General features: G+C 47.5%; 1 protein-coding gene across 1 annotated transcript; it reads right to left on the reverse strand.

Moving 5' to 3' along the window:
* Nucleotides 1–67: 67 nt before the first annotated feature.
* Clta (clathrin light chain A) lies at nucleotides 68–20,404 on the reverse strand. Its single transcript, XM_052718599.1, is given in 7 exon segments — nucleotides 68–516; nucleotides 2,656–2,709; nucleotides 7,071–7,182; nucleotides 13,037–13,154; nucleotides 14,513–14,550; nucleotides 20,060–20,186; nucleotides 20,188–20,404. Coding segments are annotated over 7 exon segments (711 nt in total). The 5' UTR covers nucleotides 20,278–20,404; the 3' UTR covers nucleotides 68–344.
* Between the last annotated feature and the right edge of the window lie 373 nt (nucleotides 20,405–20,777).

Below are 20,777 nucleotides of genomic sequence, written 5' to 3' on the forward strand. Positions count from 1 at the left end.
TCTCACCCCTTTAAGCCAGCCCCCACGCTGCAGCACCATTTCGAGATCAATAAAGATGCTTCATGTATAATGTTTGAAACAGAAATTTATTCTCAGAATAATGCACAAAAGCATGGGTTGAGGCTACTGTCGGGAGCATCCCTCCCCTCCTCCTCCTCCTCCCCTCTCTTCTCTGAATGCCAGGGAGAACACAGTTGAAGGAAACATGCAATCACAAACAATGATCAACTCTAAAGACAAAGGTTTGGTCCAAAAGAACTCAACATAATTAATCCAATTACGTGAACAGCCTCACTGAGTAGGATTAAGATATTGCAGACGTAGTGTTTCCACAGGGTAGCTCTTCAATGCACCAGGGGGGCCTGCTTCAGGGAGATGAGGACTGAGCGCATGCGAGAGACATCTTTGGCCTGTTTGCTGGACTTGGGGTTAAAGTCACACAGGCGGGCCACCCGCTCCCATTCAGTGCCCGGGGATGACTCATCGATGTCGTTTACAAAGGCTTCTTCTGCTGCCCTGGAAGCAATAACAAAGTATGTTGGTTTACCGTAAAAAACCTTTGAGCAATCTGGTGGCTGCCTTGCTACAACTCACTACAAAATAAGTGATTGTCTCTTTTGACTCGGGCATGAATGTATCAGGCCCTGGCTCAGGTCAGAAGCAGGGGCGGACAGACACGTGGCCAGCTCTCCTCAGTACAGGTAGCCAGGCTGCTGTATGAAATGGTGGAATACAGGTGTTTGGTTCAGGGCTCAGTCCGTCCCTATGGCTGTCTTTGCCTCATCAGAGCCTGAGAAAGCACGTCCTTGGCCACCCATGCACTGCTTTTCTGCACAAGAGCAAAGCAGCAGGCTGATCAGGGGCTTGCAGAGTAGCTTGTGCTGTGCTACCCTGAGGTTCAAGGAAAGTGAGACTTCTAAAAAGCCCTTGGGTCATTGCCCAAGAGCCTGAAACTTACTCCTAAGGCTGGAGAGAAACAGGGCAGAGCAAAAGGCATTCAAGACCAAGCTCCCATGCTAAGCAGGCACTAGAAACTAAAGCCATTCTGGAAGGGGTTTGTTAGGACGTTCACCAGTTCAGCCAAAAGTCTGCCATTTTCTCTCCAGCCAGGTGCCTGGTGCCACTCAGGGAGTACCCTGGCAGGAGAGCCAACATGAGCTGCTTTTTGGCAGGATACCACTCCAACATTCTTTCACATCACGATCAGCCCACCCACAGTGGGGCCTGCCTGGCAGGAGCACACGCCCAAAGGACAGTGGTAGAAGTGGGAAGACACATGTATGTCATCTACTCCAACAAGCATCACGGGCAAAGCAAAAGCAATGGAGATGACTGGTCTGTGGGGACAGGGTGGACCATCCCAGGGATGACCGTGGCAACACTGCTGAAGCCCAGAGCCACGACAACACTGCGACTTCATGGCACACACAGTTAGGGCAGTGAGAAAGGTTTACTTAACTGTTCTAGGCTGTAGCAAGGATGGTTTATGTTTGTGCTTAAAGGTGAAGAGAAGAAAAGAAACAAGGAGAAACTTTAAGTCAGATATAGAAAATGAGAATGAGCTCAATGCAGATGGTCAGTAAGCTAGACATGCCCTTGCCGCTCTACCTATGCCTGGGAACGTGCAGCTGGCTTTGCTGGGCCACCCTGCTGTCCAGCAAACCCAGACTCAACCTTTCCAGTCTCCATTTCTACTCCAGAGTGTAAAGTCAAATCAAACACCACCTGTAAGTCCAGCATTTCACAAGTCTTCCTGCAAACTCATCCCGTTCTGTCTTCTAATGAGGTGGCCATCTCAGGGTCATGGGCCTGACGAGGCTCTCCGGCCACCACCCACCTTCACAAGTGGATGCTGTTTTTATCCCTAATTCTGCTGTAAAAAGGAAATCAGTGAGGACTATTCCCAAGTCCTCAGCAATACTGTTTTCATTAACAAGGATCCCTATTAAAAACAAAAAAAGCTTTTCCAGGAAACATAGTTTTCTGGGGGGAAAAATGAAGAAGTTCTTATTGGACACTTTTGACTATCTTAACCTCACAGCAGGGGCATGTATGCTAGGGTAGGAAACAGGGCACCAGAAGCTAACCACTAAATGAGCAATTTCTGCTATCTAAGGCCAGAGAAAACCAGTGACAGATACCCACTTGGCCTGAGTGAGCAACACTCACCTCATATTCTTTAAGGATCAAGAACTGACACGGCAGAGCACCCCCTCTCTGTCCCAAACTCCCCGATATGGAGCTGTTGTCCATGGGCTCCTAACATCTTTGGTCATCACCTCTCCATGTGGGAGACCCGCCTTCCCATCTTAGGCAGACAGGCAGGCAACAGGGCCTGGAACAGTACCAGTGGCGGCAACCACAAGAGGTCGGAGCCATCCAAGCCCCAGACCCTTCCCAGACAGCTCACGAAGGACCATGTTTTGAAAGCTTGCTTCCCTCCAGGATCCCAAGTATGCAAATGGTCACCAGGGAATGTGTGGAGTGATAATTCTGCAAGATTAGCAATGGTCATATCTAGCTTATCAACTGTCAAGCAGCCCCACAGAGCCAATGTGAAATACTTTAAAAAGCAAAGCAACTTGTGACAAAAAGGAGCATTAACTCTAAACAAAAAGAATCAAAACAAGAAAATGAATTAGTTTTGCAACATACACATAACCAATCACGTCAGCGAAGGGTTGTTTGTAGAAAGCTTCATCTGCCACCCTAGACAGCAAGAAGTCCAAAAGGCAGGCAAGCAGGCAGGAAAAAAGAGAAAACATTGAGAAGCAGAAACATCTAAAATCCACAATAGAGGTGTGACAGCGCCCTGGGTTGCTGCTCCCAAGGCTCCATTCTAACCCCAGGGGGGTTTCCAGCGGTGGACACTCCAGTGCAGAGGCATCTTGGAAGCTGGCCTTCATGGGCTCTCCACAAGAGAGCGCTCCAGCTTCAGTTTTGGGCCTTACCAGCAAATTATGGGTTCCGTGTGATGGCACACACCTCAACCATTACCACCTATTCCGCCAGTGTTCTCGCTCTACTCCAAGGGTAAGGTGACTGCGGCTCTGAGATGAAGACCTGGATGTACCAGCTACAGCAGTAACAGTGTGGCTTGTAGTACATATATTTTACTTACTATAAATTAAAGTCGTTTCCAAGCTCAGGATGGCAAGCTGCCTTTCTGCCAGCCTCAGTAAGTGCCACTGGGTATGAATACTGCCAAGCAACAGATGAGCAATCCCAAAGATTTAATCCCCAATCTCGGTCCCAGTCACTGCCTCCCAACACTCGCTTGGTGGAATAAGCTGCCTGTGCCTGTTGCAAACCGTCAGTCTTCGAGATCAAAGCGGCTGGTCTAGTGAGGTGGAAGCTAGTGTGGACTCTGGCCCCAGGCTTCTGTTCTGCTCAGGAAACCAGGACAGTTTCTAAACACCTATGTCAGTCTCGGCTGGCTTTGACAAAGTGTAGCTTAAAACCCTGAACTTCACCAAGTCTTTCTACGTATGCCCAGGTGGAAGTGTATCAAATGACAGAATCTGGACTAACTGGGGAGACAAGGTGTCCAGAAGGCATACTGCAAATAACACAAGTCTCAGCCTCTGCCAGCTTGTTTTAGGATGAAACACTGGAAATGCCTGGTTTTTTGAGACAGGGTCTCACACTGTAGTCCTGGCTAGCCAAGAACTCACTTGCAATCCCCCTGCCTTGGCTTCCCAAGAGTGAGGCAGCAGTAACTGGCTGGGTCATTTTTCAAGGACAACCATGCTCACTCATTAACTGAAGCACACATTTATCTGAAGGTAAATTCTAGTAACTTACATTTTTAGTTTAGTTCATTTTGATACAGGGTTTCAGGTAGCCCAGGTTGGACTTAAACTTGATAAGTAGATGAAGATGACCTTGAAATTCTGATCCTCCTGCCTCCATATCCCCAATCCTAGGAATGCTGGGATTATGAGTATGCTCCATCACATCCACTGTGGATCAAGCTCAGGGCCTCACAGATCCTATGCAATCGCTACTGACTAACTACACCTTCAGTGGAGTTTCAGTTTACTTTTAAAATGCACACATACCTTTTAACTCTTTGCTACTTCTCTATACAGAAGGTATTTGTGGAAATTTAAAGAAAGCAGAAGGAGCGGGCTGGCTGTGACTCAGTGACTCAGCAGGGATCCGGCTGCTGTGAGTAAGTGAGAGGCACAGGGCAGGCAGTCTGTACACTAATCCTTTTAGTTTACACGAGGGTTTAGCCTAATCCATCTCAACTCTGCCTCGCTCCAACTGGAGGAGAATAAAGCTTTAATGCTCCAAGGCATCACTTGACAACACAGGCTTCTATGTCTGGCTCTGCCTTTTTGCAACTAGGCCCAAAACTAAAGGGCTGGTCACTGACAGGCAGGTCCTCTGAAGGCCAAACAACTACACAGAGCACACACAGGCACCCCACCGGCTTGTTCTTCTCCCGGCGGGCGGCGTAAGGCGGATCTGGAATCAGCGACCGTCAGAGCTCAGGGAAGCCTGGGAAAGGGGGAGAGGAATGCCTGACCACAGGACAAGCTCCATGGGCCTAAAATAACAACTCAGAACTTCATTCTATAAATAGCTCCACAGTGGACATGGGAAAAAGAAGTCTACCACTGCTAAAAATAATTAGGTTCCTCAAATGTTTTCAGGCTGTAGTAGAACTGGAAGGCCCAAAGTAAGAGACCTCTAACCTGGAGGATGCTTCCCTTCTTGCCTAGGAAGGGAGTTGTAGGGTTGTCCTCCCCGAATGAACTGCAGGAGACTACCGCTGTTCTGACTACTGAATGACTCGGGATAAAGGGACATGCAGTTTGGCATTGACAACACAGTACCGTCAACATGGGAACAGACCCTCCTGTCTGCTGACTCTTCCATACCCCAGTCTGCAGGACTGGGCCTGGACTTGCTCCCAATGTCTTGGTGAGGTGTTTTTTGAGACAAGGTCTGTGCATCCCAGGCTAGCCTTGAACATTCATTTCTGTCTCAGCCTTCCGAGTGTGGGATTGTGGTAGTGTGGCACCACAAATGGCTTCATCTCCGCCCCTCCTTCACTCTGGTGCTGCGGTCTGAACACGGGGCCTTGCGTATGTTAGCCAGTGCTCTCTCTCCCTACCACTGAGCTCCATTCCTAGCCCTTCAAATGATCTGCAATGCCTAACCACCATCCTCTGACCTTCTGAAGAATGACTGGAAGCCCGGTGGCGGCAATCCCCGCACTCCAGAGACAGAAGCAGGCGGATCTCTGTGAGTTGGAGGCCAGCCACCAGCTCACTATGGTGAGCTCCAGGACAGCCCAGACGACATAAAGAGACCATCTCAATAAAAACTCAAATCAAAACAAAACAAAACTACTAGACTAAAGAAGGAAAAACCAATCTTCTGTCCTAGGACTGTGGGGATGGCTGGCGAGCATACCTCCTGCTTTATGCAAGCCTGTGAGCAGGTTTTACAAGGCATGGGAGCTGGTTTGTAACAGCGTTATGTTAACACTTCATGAGAAATCTTTTCTCTGGAACTTGAGAGGATCAGGCAATTCAATAGTCTACAATTCCAAGACAAGTAAAGTACTACAGTCTGGCTACAAGCTCAGAACCCCAACCTCTAAGGTTAAGTGCCTACAACAGACATGGAGTATCCCTTTAGATAAAGGGAGTAGGCAAAGACAGTTAGTTCTGTTCCCAATATATTCATCATTAAGTCTGAAAATCTATTCGTCAAGGTGCTGAAGCGTGAGGACCTGGTGCAGGAAGAGTCAGTGCATTGGGCCCAAGTACTTCAGAGCAGATCAACTGCTGAGGCAGCGTCTCCTGGGGAATGTCACCACAGCACAGCAACCTTCTCTACTACAGCTCCAGACCTGAACCTAGAGGGGAATCATCTCCAGGAGGCAGGGAACAGCGAGGCCTGGCACTGCGGGCACTTCCCCCGGCACCGCAGAAATACAGGGCAGCTGGGTGGCAGCTCTCGCCCTGGCGACTAAACCTGACTAGACGGTAGTTTCCACCCTTCTTGACCCAGAACTTCACCTGGAACCTGAAGGCACTGTTCTAGAGTGTAGCCCTCAGAGAAATGACGAGGTTAGGAGGCCTGGGCCTGGCCTCAAAGGGTTTCAAAGGACTGCCGTGAAAGAGCCCATCTCTCCTGCCTGCCACAGCCGCCTCACAGCAGCATCAGATGGCTGGTGACGGGGTTAGCTACATTTTTCTGACAGATTTCCATCTAAGAGCTGCCCAAAAAGCAGCACCAGACCCAACCCATAGAAACCAACTTCAGGCCCTAGCCTAGTCTGCCTTGGGTTTTGTTTCTGTTTTTTTAAACAATAAAATGAGTGACGTGCCTCCTATTCAGTAAAAGGTGGCTGGCTCTGAATCCAGCACAAAGTAAGCTAATCTGCCGTGCCTGCAGGGAGCTATACTTCAAGTATCTCCCTAGGCTACCTCCAGGAAGGAAGATATTCCAAGGAAGGGCTCCTAAGAAATGAGTACCTACGACAGCTACTGCTTGGTAATAACAGGAAAAGGAGTGTTTTCTCCCTACACTATTAACTTTCAGGAAGGGAAAACTGTATTCTGAAAACACCATTTTTAGGAAACCAACTCAAGTCCTTAAGCACAGGTAGTAGCCAGAGAACCCTTAATCTGTAGTCCATGTTGGAACATCCTGAAGTACCTAATTACAGAGCATGCCCATGCTAAGGACCCTCACGAAGCCTCTTTAGGAGGGCAGGGCTACATTTAGGGAATGCGGCAGAAGTTAGTCTGTAATTGTCTCCAAAGTAATGAGACTCTGCAACTGACCTTTCATCTCAGAGTTCTCCAGCGCTACTTCCCCAGATCACACCATTATAGCTGATGAAACCAAGCCCAGTTTAAGAGCCACACTCAATTCAGGCTGAATTATGCTCGTAAGACCCAGGAGACTTGCAGCCTCTGTTTCTAGCCGTTTCTTCCGAATCGGCCAAAGCCTTTCTTTCATACGAAGGCAGGCACAGCCAAGAACCTAGACTGTGTGCTGGCAAATGGACTGGATTCAGTCTCCGAGAAGCCCAGTGGACTGACCTGTTGTTTGCTTTTGTTTTCTGTAGCTGCTCATCCTGTCTCGCATACCATTCTTCCAGCTCCTTTATTGCTTTCTCTTTCCACTCTGCTTCTTGCTTTCGAGAATTGGCATCTTTTAAGGGAGAGAAAAGAATACAACTGAGGGAAAGAAACACTTGAGTTCATTTCAACATGTAATATTTTGGTCTTACTGAATTTACCTAAGTATGGGAATGTATGTGTACGTCTATGCTGGGGAAATGATAGAGAGATGGCTCTGCTCTGCTCTTCCAGGGGACCAGGTTCCATTTCCAGCACCCATATCACACGGTGGCTCACAACCACCTGTAATTCCAGTTCCACTGGCCACTCACTACAAGAACTTCACACATGCACCAGCACAGGCATACATACAATGTTTTTCTTTTTGAGCCAGCATTTCATATAGCCCAGGGGGACCCTGAACTTCTGGTTCTCCTGATTCCACTTCCCGGTGGAATGTCTAGACTACAGACATGTACAACTGTGCCCAATTTTGTGCTGTGCTAGGGACTAGCCTCAGGACTGCATGCTGGGCAAACACTCTCCCAACTGAACAGTATCTTCTGCTCTTCTCGCAAACCCACAGTAATCAGTCATGTTTTTATAAAACACAAATTTACTCTCCTAATTATAAACATGGTGGAAACATTTGCATGAGGCAGGAAACTAACAGGAAAATCAGCAGAGGTAGAAATGACTCGAGAATCAGAGAATGCTAGGCTACAGAACCACAAAATACCTCCTCCAGCTCAGGGCCCGGTTAGTTTGTAACAGAGCCAGCTGTGAAAGAAAGCAGGAATGGAGGAACTGGGTGGGTGTGGGTGGGTGTGGGGGGAGGACACAGGGTCACTATTAACAGTTACCCAAAAGCTTCAAGACACTACAGTGAGAAGAGCCACACATGCAGGTTTGTTAGCCTGGATTCTCCAACAGGAAATGTCTTTTCTCTAGGTTTTTTAGTTTTGTTCATGTGTGTGCATGTGTGTGTGTGTGCGTGTGAGAACGCAGGTGCCCAGAGGCCAGAAGGCATGAGAACCTGGAGACGGAGTTACAGGCGATTCCGAGCTACCATGTAGGTGCTGGGAACTGAAAACAAGTGCTCTTAACCACTGAGCCATCCTTCCAGTCCCAATGTGAAATTTCCTAAGATTAAATGTGGTTTTCCTAAAATGTTTAGTTGATGACCGTCTGTCACAAGGTGAGAGAAGTATTATCACAGCTAGTGGTGCACTCGGCACTTGAACTCACTCTAACAGTCACACACGTTCTTAGGGACATCCTCTCCAGCAGGTTGTACATGCATCTCAATCTGTACAATACTTCCAAGAACATAAATTCTAGGTCCATTGTCAGCAGTGAGGGGAAGACAAAAACAAAACAAAAACAAAAAAATCACCTCGGAAAGCTGAGTGCACTTGCCACAGCCAGGGGGCAGAGCAAAGACCTAGTCTGCTCTCAAGCTCGCACTTGACTTACTTCATTATGCAAGCCTGGAAATAATCACATGATGTGACCATCTACCGTAATCCAGAGAGCTCTCAAAGTCCAGAGCAAGAGCCCAAGCTGTAGTCAGTATCTTGGAGAAGGAGAGTAGAAAGCAGGGAGGCACCAAGTAATGATCTGAAGAAAAAGAAAGCATTCCCTGGCATTTTTATGACCCTTGTAAGAAATGCAGTAACAATCAGCACAAGGCTGCATCTGGCTGTCATCCCCAAGTTTCAATGATCAGGTCTTCATTTGGCTATTAACTCCTCAGAAGATGGCCTAGCATTTGCGGGAGACTCATTTAGTTGGAGCTTCCACTAAAGACACACACACATACCGGGCGATGGTGGCGCACGCCTTTAATCCCAGCACTCGGGAGGCAGAGGCAGGAGGATCTCTGTGAGTTCGAGGCCAGCCTGGTCTACAAAGTGAGTTCCAGGAAAGGCGCAAAACTACAGAGAAACCCTGTCTCAAAAAACCAAAAAAAAAAAAAAAAAAAAAGACACACACACACACAGCCAGAGATCTTCTGATGGTCTGTCCACAGCACACATAGAACAGAGGATAAACTATACTGTTATCAGTTTCTGGAAGTTGATGAAGCCATGTGAGCTTCAAGGAACTGAAAAACTACTACCAAACCTAGATGCAAAGTTGAATTACTCCCCAAAAGCCCTTTTTGGGCTGGCAAGGTGGCTCAGTGGGTAAAAGCACTCGCTGTGCAAGCCTGTTGACCCAAGTTCAATCTCTGGATCCTCACAGGGAAGAGCCAACTCCTTGAAGCTATCCTGTGACCTCCACATGCACATCATAGCAAGTGTGTGCATTCACCACACACACACACACAAGGAAAATTTAAAAAAAAAAATTAAGTGCTCTTGGATTAGAGTATATCCTTTCTATGTATTCTAATGATCATTAAAATTATTTTCATGTGGGAGAGCAATGAAAGAGATACCTTGATAGAGGAAGACATCATGGGAATAGGGAGAAACCTGGTGCTAGTCAAACTCCCAGGAATCCACAAGGATAACCCCAGCTTAGACTACTAGCAATAGTGGTGAGGGTGCCTGAGCTGGCCTACCCTGGTAATCAGACTGGTGAATACCCTAACTGTTATCATAGAGCCTTCATCCAGTAAATGATGGAAGCAGATGCAGAGAGCCACGGCCAAACACCAGGCCGAGCTCCGCGAGTCCAGTTGAAGAGATGGAAGAGGGATTCTATGAACAAGGGGCATCGAGATCATGATGGGGAAACCTACGGAGAAAACTGAACCAAACTCAAAAGGAACTCATGAACTTTAGACCGACAGTGGTGGAACCTGCATGGGACCGGACTAGACCCTGTGCACACAGAGACAGTTGTGCAGCTGGCCATGTGATCAGGACCTATCCCTGGTGCACGAGCTGGCTTTCTGGATCCCATTGCCTATGGTTGCTCACCCTTGAGGCAAGGGGGAGGGGAGGGGCTGGGTCCTGCCTCAACTGAATGTACCAGGCTTTGCTGTCCCCTCCACGGGAGAACTTACACTTTTGGAGGAAGGGATGAAGGATGGTGTGGGGCTATGTGGGGAGGAGGGGGAGCGGGAGGAAGGATGAGAGGGGATCTGTGGTTGGTATGGTATGTAAAATGAATAAAAACATTTATTTTTTGTTAGGATTGGGCATGGTGGTACACAGCTTTAATCCCAGCACTTAGGAAGCAGAGACAAGCAGATCTCTGTAAGTTTGAGGCCAGCCTGGCCTACAAAGCAAATTCCAGGACAGCCAGAGATACAAGAGATACATAAAAGAGAGACTCTGTCTTTTTAAAAAAAGGCTGTCTTTCTCTTTTCAGAGTCTCATTAGGTAACCCAAAATGGACAGTAACTTGCTATACAGCTCAGACTGGCCTCAAACTTGTCTGTCTCTCCAGCGCTAGGATAACAGGTGCGTATCACACAGCCAGCGCGTATATATATATAATTTGAGAACACAGCCACCAGCTCCGCGGCGGCCATCGTCGGTCCTCTATTTTAACAGCTCTTGCAGAGAAAGGGGTGAAACTGCAGAAGCCCCTGATCTGGGGACAATCTGACTGAATACAAGACCAAATGTTTGACTTCCCTCAGGAAGCCGCCTTGAGCTGGAGTGGCAATGCACACCTGTGACCTCAGCACTCAGGAGGATCATAATTTAGAGCCAGGCTGGTTTATACAACACATGTCAGGCCAAGCATGGCTACCCTGTGAGGCTCTGTGGTGGAGGTGGGGGAAGACCTCTTAAGTTGAATTAAGAAAACTCTTCAAATAGTTCAACATACAAACTTGATAATTTTTTTAAAAAAGAAATTTCCTACCACCAAAACATTCTGTCTGTGAAGACAGACTCTGCCTCCAAGCCTCCAGTACAGACACAAAAACCAAGCAGCAGAGACCACGGCTGCTAAGACACCTGGCAGCCTGTTTTCATCCCCTCCAGCTGCACTTCCCAACACAGCAGCCTCCAGCCACACACTGCCCTGGAGGTAAGCTTACCAGAACGGAGCTTCTGAATTCCAGTCACAAGCACCTCAATACCCACATGTGGTCCGCGGCTAGGCTACTATATTGTGTACTGCCATATACACAGCACCAACTTTATTAGAAACAAGGACCAAACTAGCCAAAAGTGTAGATACCAAGTATTTCCACTGAATAAAGGACAGTCAGGTACTGCTATTCAGGGTCACTCTTTGTTTTAAAATCTTTGAAACTGTGCTGAAGATAAAAGATCTGGCATTAACTGGTTAGGGTATTTGGGTCAAGTTCTTTCCTATTTCCAGGTGTCAATTACCCCATCTGAAAAATAAGAAGTCATGTTTTCACTAGGTCAGTGTTCTGGGAGAAACCTACTGCTAGTGTGGGCACATGAAGAACGCAATATTTCTAGAGTTATAAAATAAAAAAGTTAGTCTGTATGATAGAGTAGATCAGTCAAAACAAAAGGAGTATGTGCAAATAGCTCTATAAAGCATACACACAGAGGTGGAGGTGGTGGTGCACGCCTTTAATCCCAGCACTCAGGAGGCAGAGGCAGGCAGATCTCTGTGAGTTCAAGGCCAGCCTGGTCTACAGAGTGAGTTCCAGGACAGCCAGGGCTACACAGAGAAACCCTGTCTCAAACCACCCCCGCCCCACCACCCACAAAAAAAAAAAAAAAAAAGCATACACACAGGACTGGAGAGATGTCTCAATAGTTAAGAGCACTTGCTCTTACAGCAGACCCATGTTAGGTTCATAGCACCCATGTGGTGGCTCACACCCATCCATCCCAATTCCAAGGGATCTCACACCCTCTTCTGACCTCTGAGGGCATCAGACACACATATGGTACATATACACACATGTAAGCAAACCACTATGCACACAAAATACAATAAACAAATCTAAAAATAAATAAATGAAGTACACACACACACACACACACACACACAACTACAATGAAAATCATCTAAGAGCTGAGCGTGATGGTGCAGGCCTTTAATCTCAGCACTCAGTAGGCAGAGGCAAGCAAGATCTCTGAGTTCCAGGCTAGCCTGGTCTACACATCGAGCACCAGACACACAGGTGGTACACAGACACACATGCAGTCAAAACATTCATACACATAAATTGTGAACCTTAAAAAAAAAAAAGGCTCATGGCGTTATTTGTTGGAAAGTGACTGGATCACAAGAGATCTAACCTAACGACTGGATCTATCCATGATGGATTCACAACTGAATGGACCACCGGGAGGTGGTGTTACGAGTGAAAGCTAACGCCTGAAGAGGTGGCTGTGCAGTCTTTAAAGGTCTCTGTTGTCCTTGGCCTCCCGGGCTGTTTCCCAGCTGCCATGAGGTAAAGATTTCCTCTGTCCGCCCTGTCATGCCGTTTCTGTCTTACCAGACCTGACAGTAGTAGAGCCAGTGGCCTGTTTCTGAACCGTGAGCCAAATTAAACCTTCCTCTTTTACCCTGATTTACACTGTGTCATCGCAGCCACGGCAGGCAAGCTACCACCACACTTCCTCACACTTGATTATCTTTCAATGATGAACGAACTGTGAATGTCACTCACAGGACATTACCTCAGGTCTCCATAAAGCCTGTACACAGCACTCAGCTTGAGGTAACACTGTTTCCCTTCAGATGCTAACAGAATGAGAAAGAGCTGAACCAAGTATCCACACAGGAAGATCAAATCCTAACTCAGCCTTTCACTTTGAGTCCGGGGCTTTTCCTGGGGAAGCTGGCTTCCTACTGCTGTGTTCTCATGTAACAGCCTACGATGAAGCACAGCCACGTCAGTGGCCTTGTGACCTTAGACTGACACACACAACTCCCCAAAGACCAGACAAGGACATTATGGCTAATCTAAGCTTAAATGGGATAAAAGTAGAGCCCAGGTCAACCACTGCACTGGAAACAGACACCCAAAGGAAAACAGGATTCCTTACCAAGGGCTTCCAAGCGCTCCGTCTGCTCTTCTCTCCATTTACGGATACTTTCAGGCTCTGACTGCAATCGATCCACTTCTGAAATAGCTGCATAACTGTCTGTTGGACCATTACTCTCCTAACACAAAACAATAATATACTCATCATTACCCAAATGCCTTCCTGAATGTTCTTCATAAAAGTTAGAACCTCAAGCCACACAACACAGCTAGCTGTCATAAGACGTTAAAGGGTTGCTCAAAGCAACAGGTGACCCTTACAAGCCACCAGAGCTTCGAGCATTACTGTGGTGAATCCTTGCACTCTCATGAGGGAGGCAGCGTAGTTGTATCTGTCAGTAAGCGGGACACGAGTGGGGTGACAGGAAAACTGAGGTTGTGTGAGTAAGGGGCACATCAGGAGACTCTTCTCAGCTTGTTCATTCACTTGACAGAGAGATTATGTGTTATCTCCAAAACAGTACACAGCAAGGCCAAGCCTAGAGCCAAAGACTTCGAATGCTATTTTATCATGTAGGAAAGTCATTCAATACCATCTAACCAAACAGTAAATTCTAAGAAAGAATCCAAAAGAAAATGCACAACTACAGTCAACCCAGGGAAGGCATAGAAGGCGGTAACCGTGAGTCAGAGGGCACAAGAACACTTCTGTGTGGGTAAGACTGAGAGCCACTAACAAGCTGACTAAACCTCATTGCTGCCAACTGATCTGAGAATTACACTATGCGGCCAGCTTAACCTTATCACTCTAAGACAACAAGAGAATTAGAGTTCTAGTGTCTGCCAGGCTTGGTGCTGAATCCCAGCACTCACAGTTCTGGGAGATGAGGTGGCCTAGCCTGGTCTACCTAATGAATTCCAGGACAGCCAGGGCCACACACTGGTTCTGTTTGTCTCAAAGACAAAAACAAAAACAATAAAGCACTAGTGACTTGTATAGTGTCTGACATGGTACATGGCACAGTGTGTAAACTGGCCGCCATCATCATCATCATCATCATCATCATCATCATCATCATCATGAAGGATCAATTCTTGAAGGAAAAAAAAGACACTGAAACTTAATCTTTAAAATAGTGCTCTCAGTTGAACACAGTGGTTTACGCCTGTAATCGAAATACTTGGGAAACTGAGGCAGGAGGAATGCCATGAGTTCAAGGCCAACATGGGCTACACAATATGACCTTGTCCTAGAAAAGCAAAATGAAAGTATGGTGGCTCAGACTTTGAATCCCAGCACTCAGGAGCAGAAGCAGCCTGGTCTACACAGCAAGTTACAGGCTAGCCAGGGCAACATAGTAAGAATATTTCTTTTCTTTTCCTTTCTTTTCTTTTTTTAAGCTCTTCCTATCAATGCCACTTTCTACTTTGGTAGATAATGTACCAGCAGTGGGGTCTCTTTTTAGGTCAGTTAATTCAAATCACATGAATTACACTCTACTTTATTATCGTTTAATATAGTTAGAATACTCTGTACCTGGTAATATTCACCGTTCATCACTCCATCAACAGCATCTGCAAGACATAAGGTTTCAGCCTGTCAATCAGGGCAACTAACTGCAGGGCCAAAGGATTAAGGATTATACAGCAGAATATTGTATTGTGTGCTGTAGAGACTATGAGTTACTAACAGCTTTGAAGAAGTGATCCTAGGGACACAGGATAGCTCAGTGGCAGACAGCGTGCCTAGCATCCATGCCTCGGTGAGGCCCTGGGATCGATTGGAAAACAGTTTGGTCGGGAAGGGTATGAAGGGGGAGGGTATGGCTGCGAGGTAGAGCACTGGCTGCTCCACTGAAGGACCCAGGTTTGGTTCCCAGCACCACATGGCAGCTTCCAACCATCTGGAACTCCAGTTCCAAAGGGTCCAACACCCTCCTTCTGGCGTCCATGATACCAGCACCCTAGTGGTGCAGGAACATATACTCAGGCAAAACACTCATACACATATATTTTTTAAAAATTGCCTGACACCCTGAGTCCAATCCCTGTGATCAAAATTGTAGGAGAAAACAAGATTCCTGTAAGCTTTCCTCTGACCTACACACACGCGTGAGTGTAAGTGTGTATATGTGTGTGTGTGTATTGAACTGTGCATGGTGATACATGCCTGTAGCCTTAGTACCAGCACTCAGAGGCTGAGGCTGGAGGATCAAAGGTTATGAGGCCAACCTGGGCAAATCCCAAGTGAGTTTGAACCCATACAACAAGAAACTAAAAGGTAGGTGGTATACATCCTCAATTTTTTTTTTTTTTTTCCGAGACAGGATTTTTCTGTGTAGCTTTGCGCCTTTCCTGGAACTCACTTGGTAGCCCAGGCTGGCCTCGAACTCACAGAGATCCACCTGCCTCTGCCTCCCGAGTGCTGGGATTAAAGGCGTGCGCCACCACCGCCCGGCTTTACATCCTCAATTTTAACAAAGTTTACTAAACAGTGAATAAAAGTATTTGGCTGGCATAGCCAAACACCCCTCTGATAAATTCTTTGTGACAGAAATGCTGGGACACAGGGTATGGCTTACTGGGAAGGTCCTTATTCCCTGTGATGTAATAACATAGCTGACACTTCACTTTTGTCCCTCTACTGAGATTTGCCTACTTTTACTGTCTTCTGGTCTCTATATTTTCTTTATTAGTGATCCTATTATATTGCAAATATTTTCGCCATTTTGTCCACCTCCCTCCCCAGGCTCCTATGTGTACCTGGGCAGTGTGCATGCATGTGGAGGTCAGAGGTTCTTGTGGGCTATCTTCCCAATTGCTCTCCAGCCTTATTTTTGGAGACAGGGTCTGCTGGCTGGTCTGCTTGGCTCCTCCTGGCTCTGGGATTACAGGCATGCAGTACAGCAGCCAGGTCTTACATGAGGACTTGGGATCTGAACTTAGGTTCTCATGCTTGTGCAAGAAGCACTTTACCAGCTGAGCCCAAGCCCAAGCCCCCATTTTGTTTCTGTGGAGCTTTTTTAAGTTTTAAAAAAAAAAATTAACACAGGCTTTCACTGTAGCTCAGGCTAGCCTCAAACATTATGTTGTTGAGAATGACCTTAAACTTCTAATACTCGGCTTCCACCTCCCAAGTGTTGGGAATACAGATATGAGCCACCACACTCAGTTTCTATGCTAGTGGGAATTGAACCCAGGGCTTCACGCACACTCGGCAAGCACTCTACCAACATCCCACTTCGTTTTTCAATTTGGCTTATGACATTTAATACTTAGAACTACAGCTTAATTTGTATGTAAATGTTTCCAACTCTTCCCTTGTGATTTCTGCATGGGCTTTTATGCTGCAGGCTATCCCACAATAGTATCTTTCTTCTGGTACTTAAAAAAAAATGATTATACTTTATTTAGGCCATCAGGTTTGACAGCAGAGGCCTTTTACCCACTAAGCCATCTCTCTGGCCTTCTGGTACTTTAAAAATGTCTCTCTAATTCACCTGGAATTTATTTTTGTGTAAGGTAGAAGAACGAGATAGTTTTAAATCCTAGAGCTCCCAGTGGCTAGCCTGGCCAGTCCTTCAGTATGGTTATATATTACAGCTAACACAGTGTCCAGTTATAGACTCCAGCCCAGGGCCATTACTCCATACATAAAACCAGAGCAATGCACACCCCATACCTCATCAACTACTTGCGTCCTGTCCTTTAAGTCTGAGGATTCACCCCGACCCTCTGGCACATGCTCTGAGCTCTTTATTAGATACAGTATTCTTCTGACATTCTTTTTTAAAGACTTAGTTTATGCCTCTGGGTGTTTTGCCTGATTGTGTCTGTGGACCAGGTGTGCAGTGCCAGAAGGCCAGAAGAGGGAATCTGATCCTCATGAACTGGAGTTACCATGCAGATGCTAGGAACTGAATCCAGAGCCTTTGGAAGAGCAGCCAGTGATCTTAACCACTGAGCTGTCTCTCCAGTTCTGGTCTAACATTCTTACATGAATCAAATGGCCCAAGTCAAAGGACAATCTATTGCTACAAAACAACAGAAATTATATGCAGGGCCCTTGATTTAGGACAGCTACGCCAACTCCAAAGATCCAGAAGAAAACTTTCTCAGGTATCTTAAGAAGTCCCAAAAGAAACAAGGGCCGAGCCAGGAACAACAGCACAGGCCTTTTATTTCAGGACTTGGGAGGCAGAGGCAGGTGGATTTGAGTTCAGCCAGCCTGGTCTACAGAGCAAGTTCCAGGACAGCCCAGGCTACAGAGAGACCCTGTCTCAAACAACCACTCCTGCAAAAAAGGAAAAGAAAACACCAAGGGCCACAGTGAAGTTTCCATAGAGCAAAACACCTTGAACTTACGTTCATCAGTGTATGAAGTCAAGCAGACCTAGGGGTGACTCCTAGTTGAGCCAGTGAATAGCTTATTGCCTTAGGACACTGCTTAACTTGCACAGTAATCAGTTCTCATCTGAAATATGTCCACACTTCAGCTTAGCTGGCACTTATTCCATGGTCCAGAGGCATCAGTAAATATGTATATATGCAGTAAATGTACAGTATATTTAAATACTGAACGCAACAATCTCTTTGCTCTTCCACTTCTACCGATAAAATTCATCTCTCTCCTCCGAGAATGGACTTGTCAGGAAGGCAGTACTCTAGTTCCTCGTCCCTTCTGCATTCCTCTCCTGCGGGGCCCCACCACCAAAACTTTCCAGCACCTGGCCTTGGGCCGCCTCCCCCAGGACCTCTCCTTCTAAACTTACACCTTGGCCCAGCCTTCTCCTTCACCTGTGCTCATCTCCTGCAGGAATTTTCCCCAGAGGGAGCAAGTTCAGGTCTCACAGAGCTCCTGCCTACTCTCTCAATTTATTCAGTATATCCAAAGCCTATGAGCCTAGTAACTCCTCTTCTTCCTTCTCCCATGAGACTTCATTGATCACTTTCTACACACCAGTAAGCACTTTACATATTAACAGAATCCTGAAACATCACGCAGTATACATCATGCACCTTTGCTAGAAAAGACAGCAGGCTGGGCAGTGATAGTAATTACAGAACCTACCTAAGTTCACACTCCAGCAGCATAGGATAGCCCCAAACCCCAACCACAACTGCGTCTGAAAGTTCTCTAATCCCAAGAGGAAGTGCTGAAACTGCATTATTACCAACCTCAACACACTGTCAGGATCTGGCATTAAGTCATTAAATGCTTAGTTCATAAAAATGTCTTTCCCAGGAACTAAGTCAGCAATCACCCCTTTCCTTCCCTTTGCTGCACAAAAGGCCCGATGGTGTGGCTCTAGTCTCCCCTTTTATTTCCCAAACTGCCTACCCCCAAAAGCTGTGTGTTCTCTACAGGGCTCTTTTTGCCCATTTATTTGTTAAACGTCTACTATAGGTCAGAGACGGCTGAATGATCCAAACGTGTTGACACTGAACACCACTGTCCGTAGAATCATACAGTCTTCTAACTAGGGCTCCTACCCCTCCCAATTCTTGCCTGGCCAAAACACCCACAAAGCTTTTCTTCCTCCCAAGCACACCACGCTAAAACATCTGCAACAGAGTGAAGTACAATCTAAGACAGGGTAAACTTGAGGCTCAGCCTTTTAACCAAGTCACAGCTCTCTCTACAATTCAGTTTCCTATTAAACGAGGAAAGGAAGTTATGGGGACAAAAAGCAAAATTTAAATGTTCTCAGGCAAATACAAAAGACCACCCAAAGAAAACAGCCCCTGCCACTTAAAATCAGCAGACCTGGGCACAGCACAAGTTCCCAGTTCCTGCTGGGGCTGCCTTGTCTAGGAGATAGCAGTGTCCTGTGTTTTGTTTTTAAGGAAAAAACACAGACACACACACAAACAAAACAGAGGCTGCAAACTAGGAGCACCTCTGTCCCAAAATATTCTGCTTGCTTAGGATGGTAATTTGAGATTTCTGTGCCTCAATTACACAAAAGCACCATCTGGTGCACCACAGTCTAAGTCTGCCACACTCACTGTCTCAATGCTGTTTGTCCGTGCCTGTGACCGGGCCTCAGAGTGTAGAGCGTAGATATTGCTACTTGCTCAGGGAGGGCCATTTTCTTTTCAAATTGCATTTTTTGAGTGACGGTTTGATCTGTTAATCAAGCTGGTGATGAACCTCTGGCATCACCCTCCCAAACACCTGAGTGCATGCTCCCAAGGCCAAGCTTTTTTTTTTTTTAAATGAAAAGCCATTGTGTCATTTTTCTAGCGAGTTTCCTACTTCCTTATACTAACAAATGGGTCTTTTCCACTCCATCTTTGCTCACACACCACAATCCTAAGCATCACACAAATTACAGCATTCAAAGGCCAAACTGTCAACCTACCCGAGCCCCTTTTGCTCGAGTTCTGCTGCGGAAAGGCCCACATTGCACTTTACATTCATCTTTTTTTCCTCTTCGGTTGGTCTGGACTAACCCAGGCTTTTCCTGAATCTATACTTCCTTCCAGAGCTGTTCCAAAGAAAAGCGCCAGGAGTCCTAGCCTCCACACACTCAGCAATGTCACACCTATACTTCTAGCCCAGTTTCTTTCTCCACGGCCAGACTGTCTTTTCTGAGCTCCCTAGTTTCCTCTCTTCCTCCCCACGACCCAACATTTTGTATGTCTTAACGTTGCCATTTTTGTTCCCATGTGTGTCTTAAAAACTGTATTAGTCTCACTTTTCCCCAATAAGCCGTTCTTTCTGAGTGGACTCAGACATGTCTGTAAGTCCGGCCAAACTGCGCCAATGCGGTGGCTTCCGAGACCAGGCTTCAAGCGCACCCAGTGCTTAGTGAAGTTGGACTGAACGGGCCCGGATCCTGACAGTCTCTGCCATCTGCGCTCCCTCCGCCCGGGCCCAGCTGCACTCAGGCACTCCGACGCCCGCAGCCTTGCAGCAGCGGAGGTCTGTGCATGACCCAGACGGGGTCTCGCTTCCTCTTTGAGTTCCTCTGTAATCTCCAGCTTCAGCCGGGAACCCGGGTCCCGCGGAAGCGCACCGACCCGCCCCGGCCCGAGTGTGCCCGCAAGTGGTCCCGCCCGAACGCCGCCACCCTCTCACCCGGACCCCCCGGCGGCTCGCCGTGCGCCTGCGGCCCGGGGGCGCCGCCGTCCAGGATGGCGAAGGCCTCGTCGTTCTCGATGCCCGCAATCTCACTCTCCTGCTGCGCCAAGAAGGCCGCGGCCGGGGTCTTCCTCGCCGGCGCCCGCCACCCCGTTCCCCAGCGCGGGGCCACCGGGAGCACCGGCGGGAGCGCCGAATGGATCCAGCTCAGCCATGACGGCCCAACTCAACCGCAGCGACACCGAAGCCGACGCCAACCGACCGACCCGCCGACACCGCGCCCGGCAGCGGACACTGTGCTAGCGGCAGCTACTGGAGGAGGAGCGAGAGGAGGGAGAAGGTGGGAGCGGAAGCCCTGTTTCTATATCCGGTTGGGTTGGCGAGCCTCAAAAGGAACAGCCAATCAGAGGACGAGAGCTGCCCAATCAGCTGGCGAGGGGGCGGAGCCCTGACGACAACTCGTGACTGGGAGCGGAGGGCGGAGCGAGCGGAAGTGCCACCTGATCAAAACCTGGGACTTGCAGAAAGAACTTCAGGAGCGGGAGTGACCGGCTCTTCTGAGGGTGTGTGGGGGCCGCGGTGATGTGCGCACCCACTTGGTCTTCCTGAACCTCAGTGTCCTCGCTTGGAAAGCAGGGAAAAGAATTCTGTAGTGCCTCCCTCCTCGATTATTGAAAATCTTATGGGTACATAGGTCGAGAGAAGTATGTTTCTC

Source organism: Peromyscus californicus, unplaced genomic scaffold, assembly GCF_007827085.1.
Source record: "Peromyscus californicus insignis strain IS unplaced genomic scaffold, ASM782708v3 Scaffold_5__1_contigs__length_169319896, whole genome shotgun sequence".
NCBI classification, from domain to species: domain Eukaryota; kingdom Metazoa; phylum Chordata; class Mammalia; order Rodentia; family Cricetidae; genus Peromyscus; species Peromyscus californicus.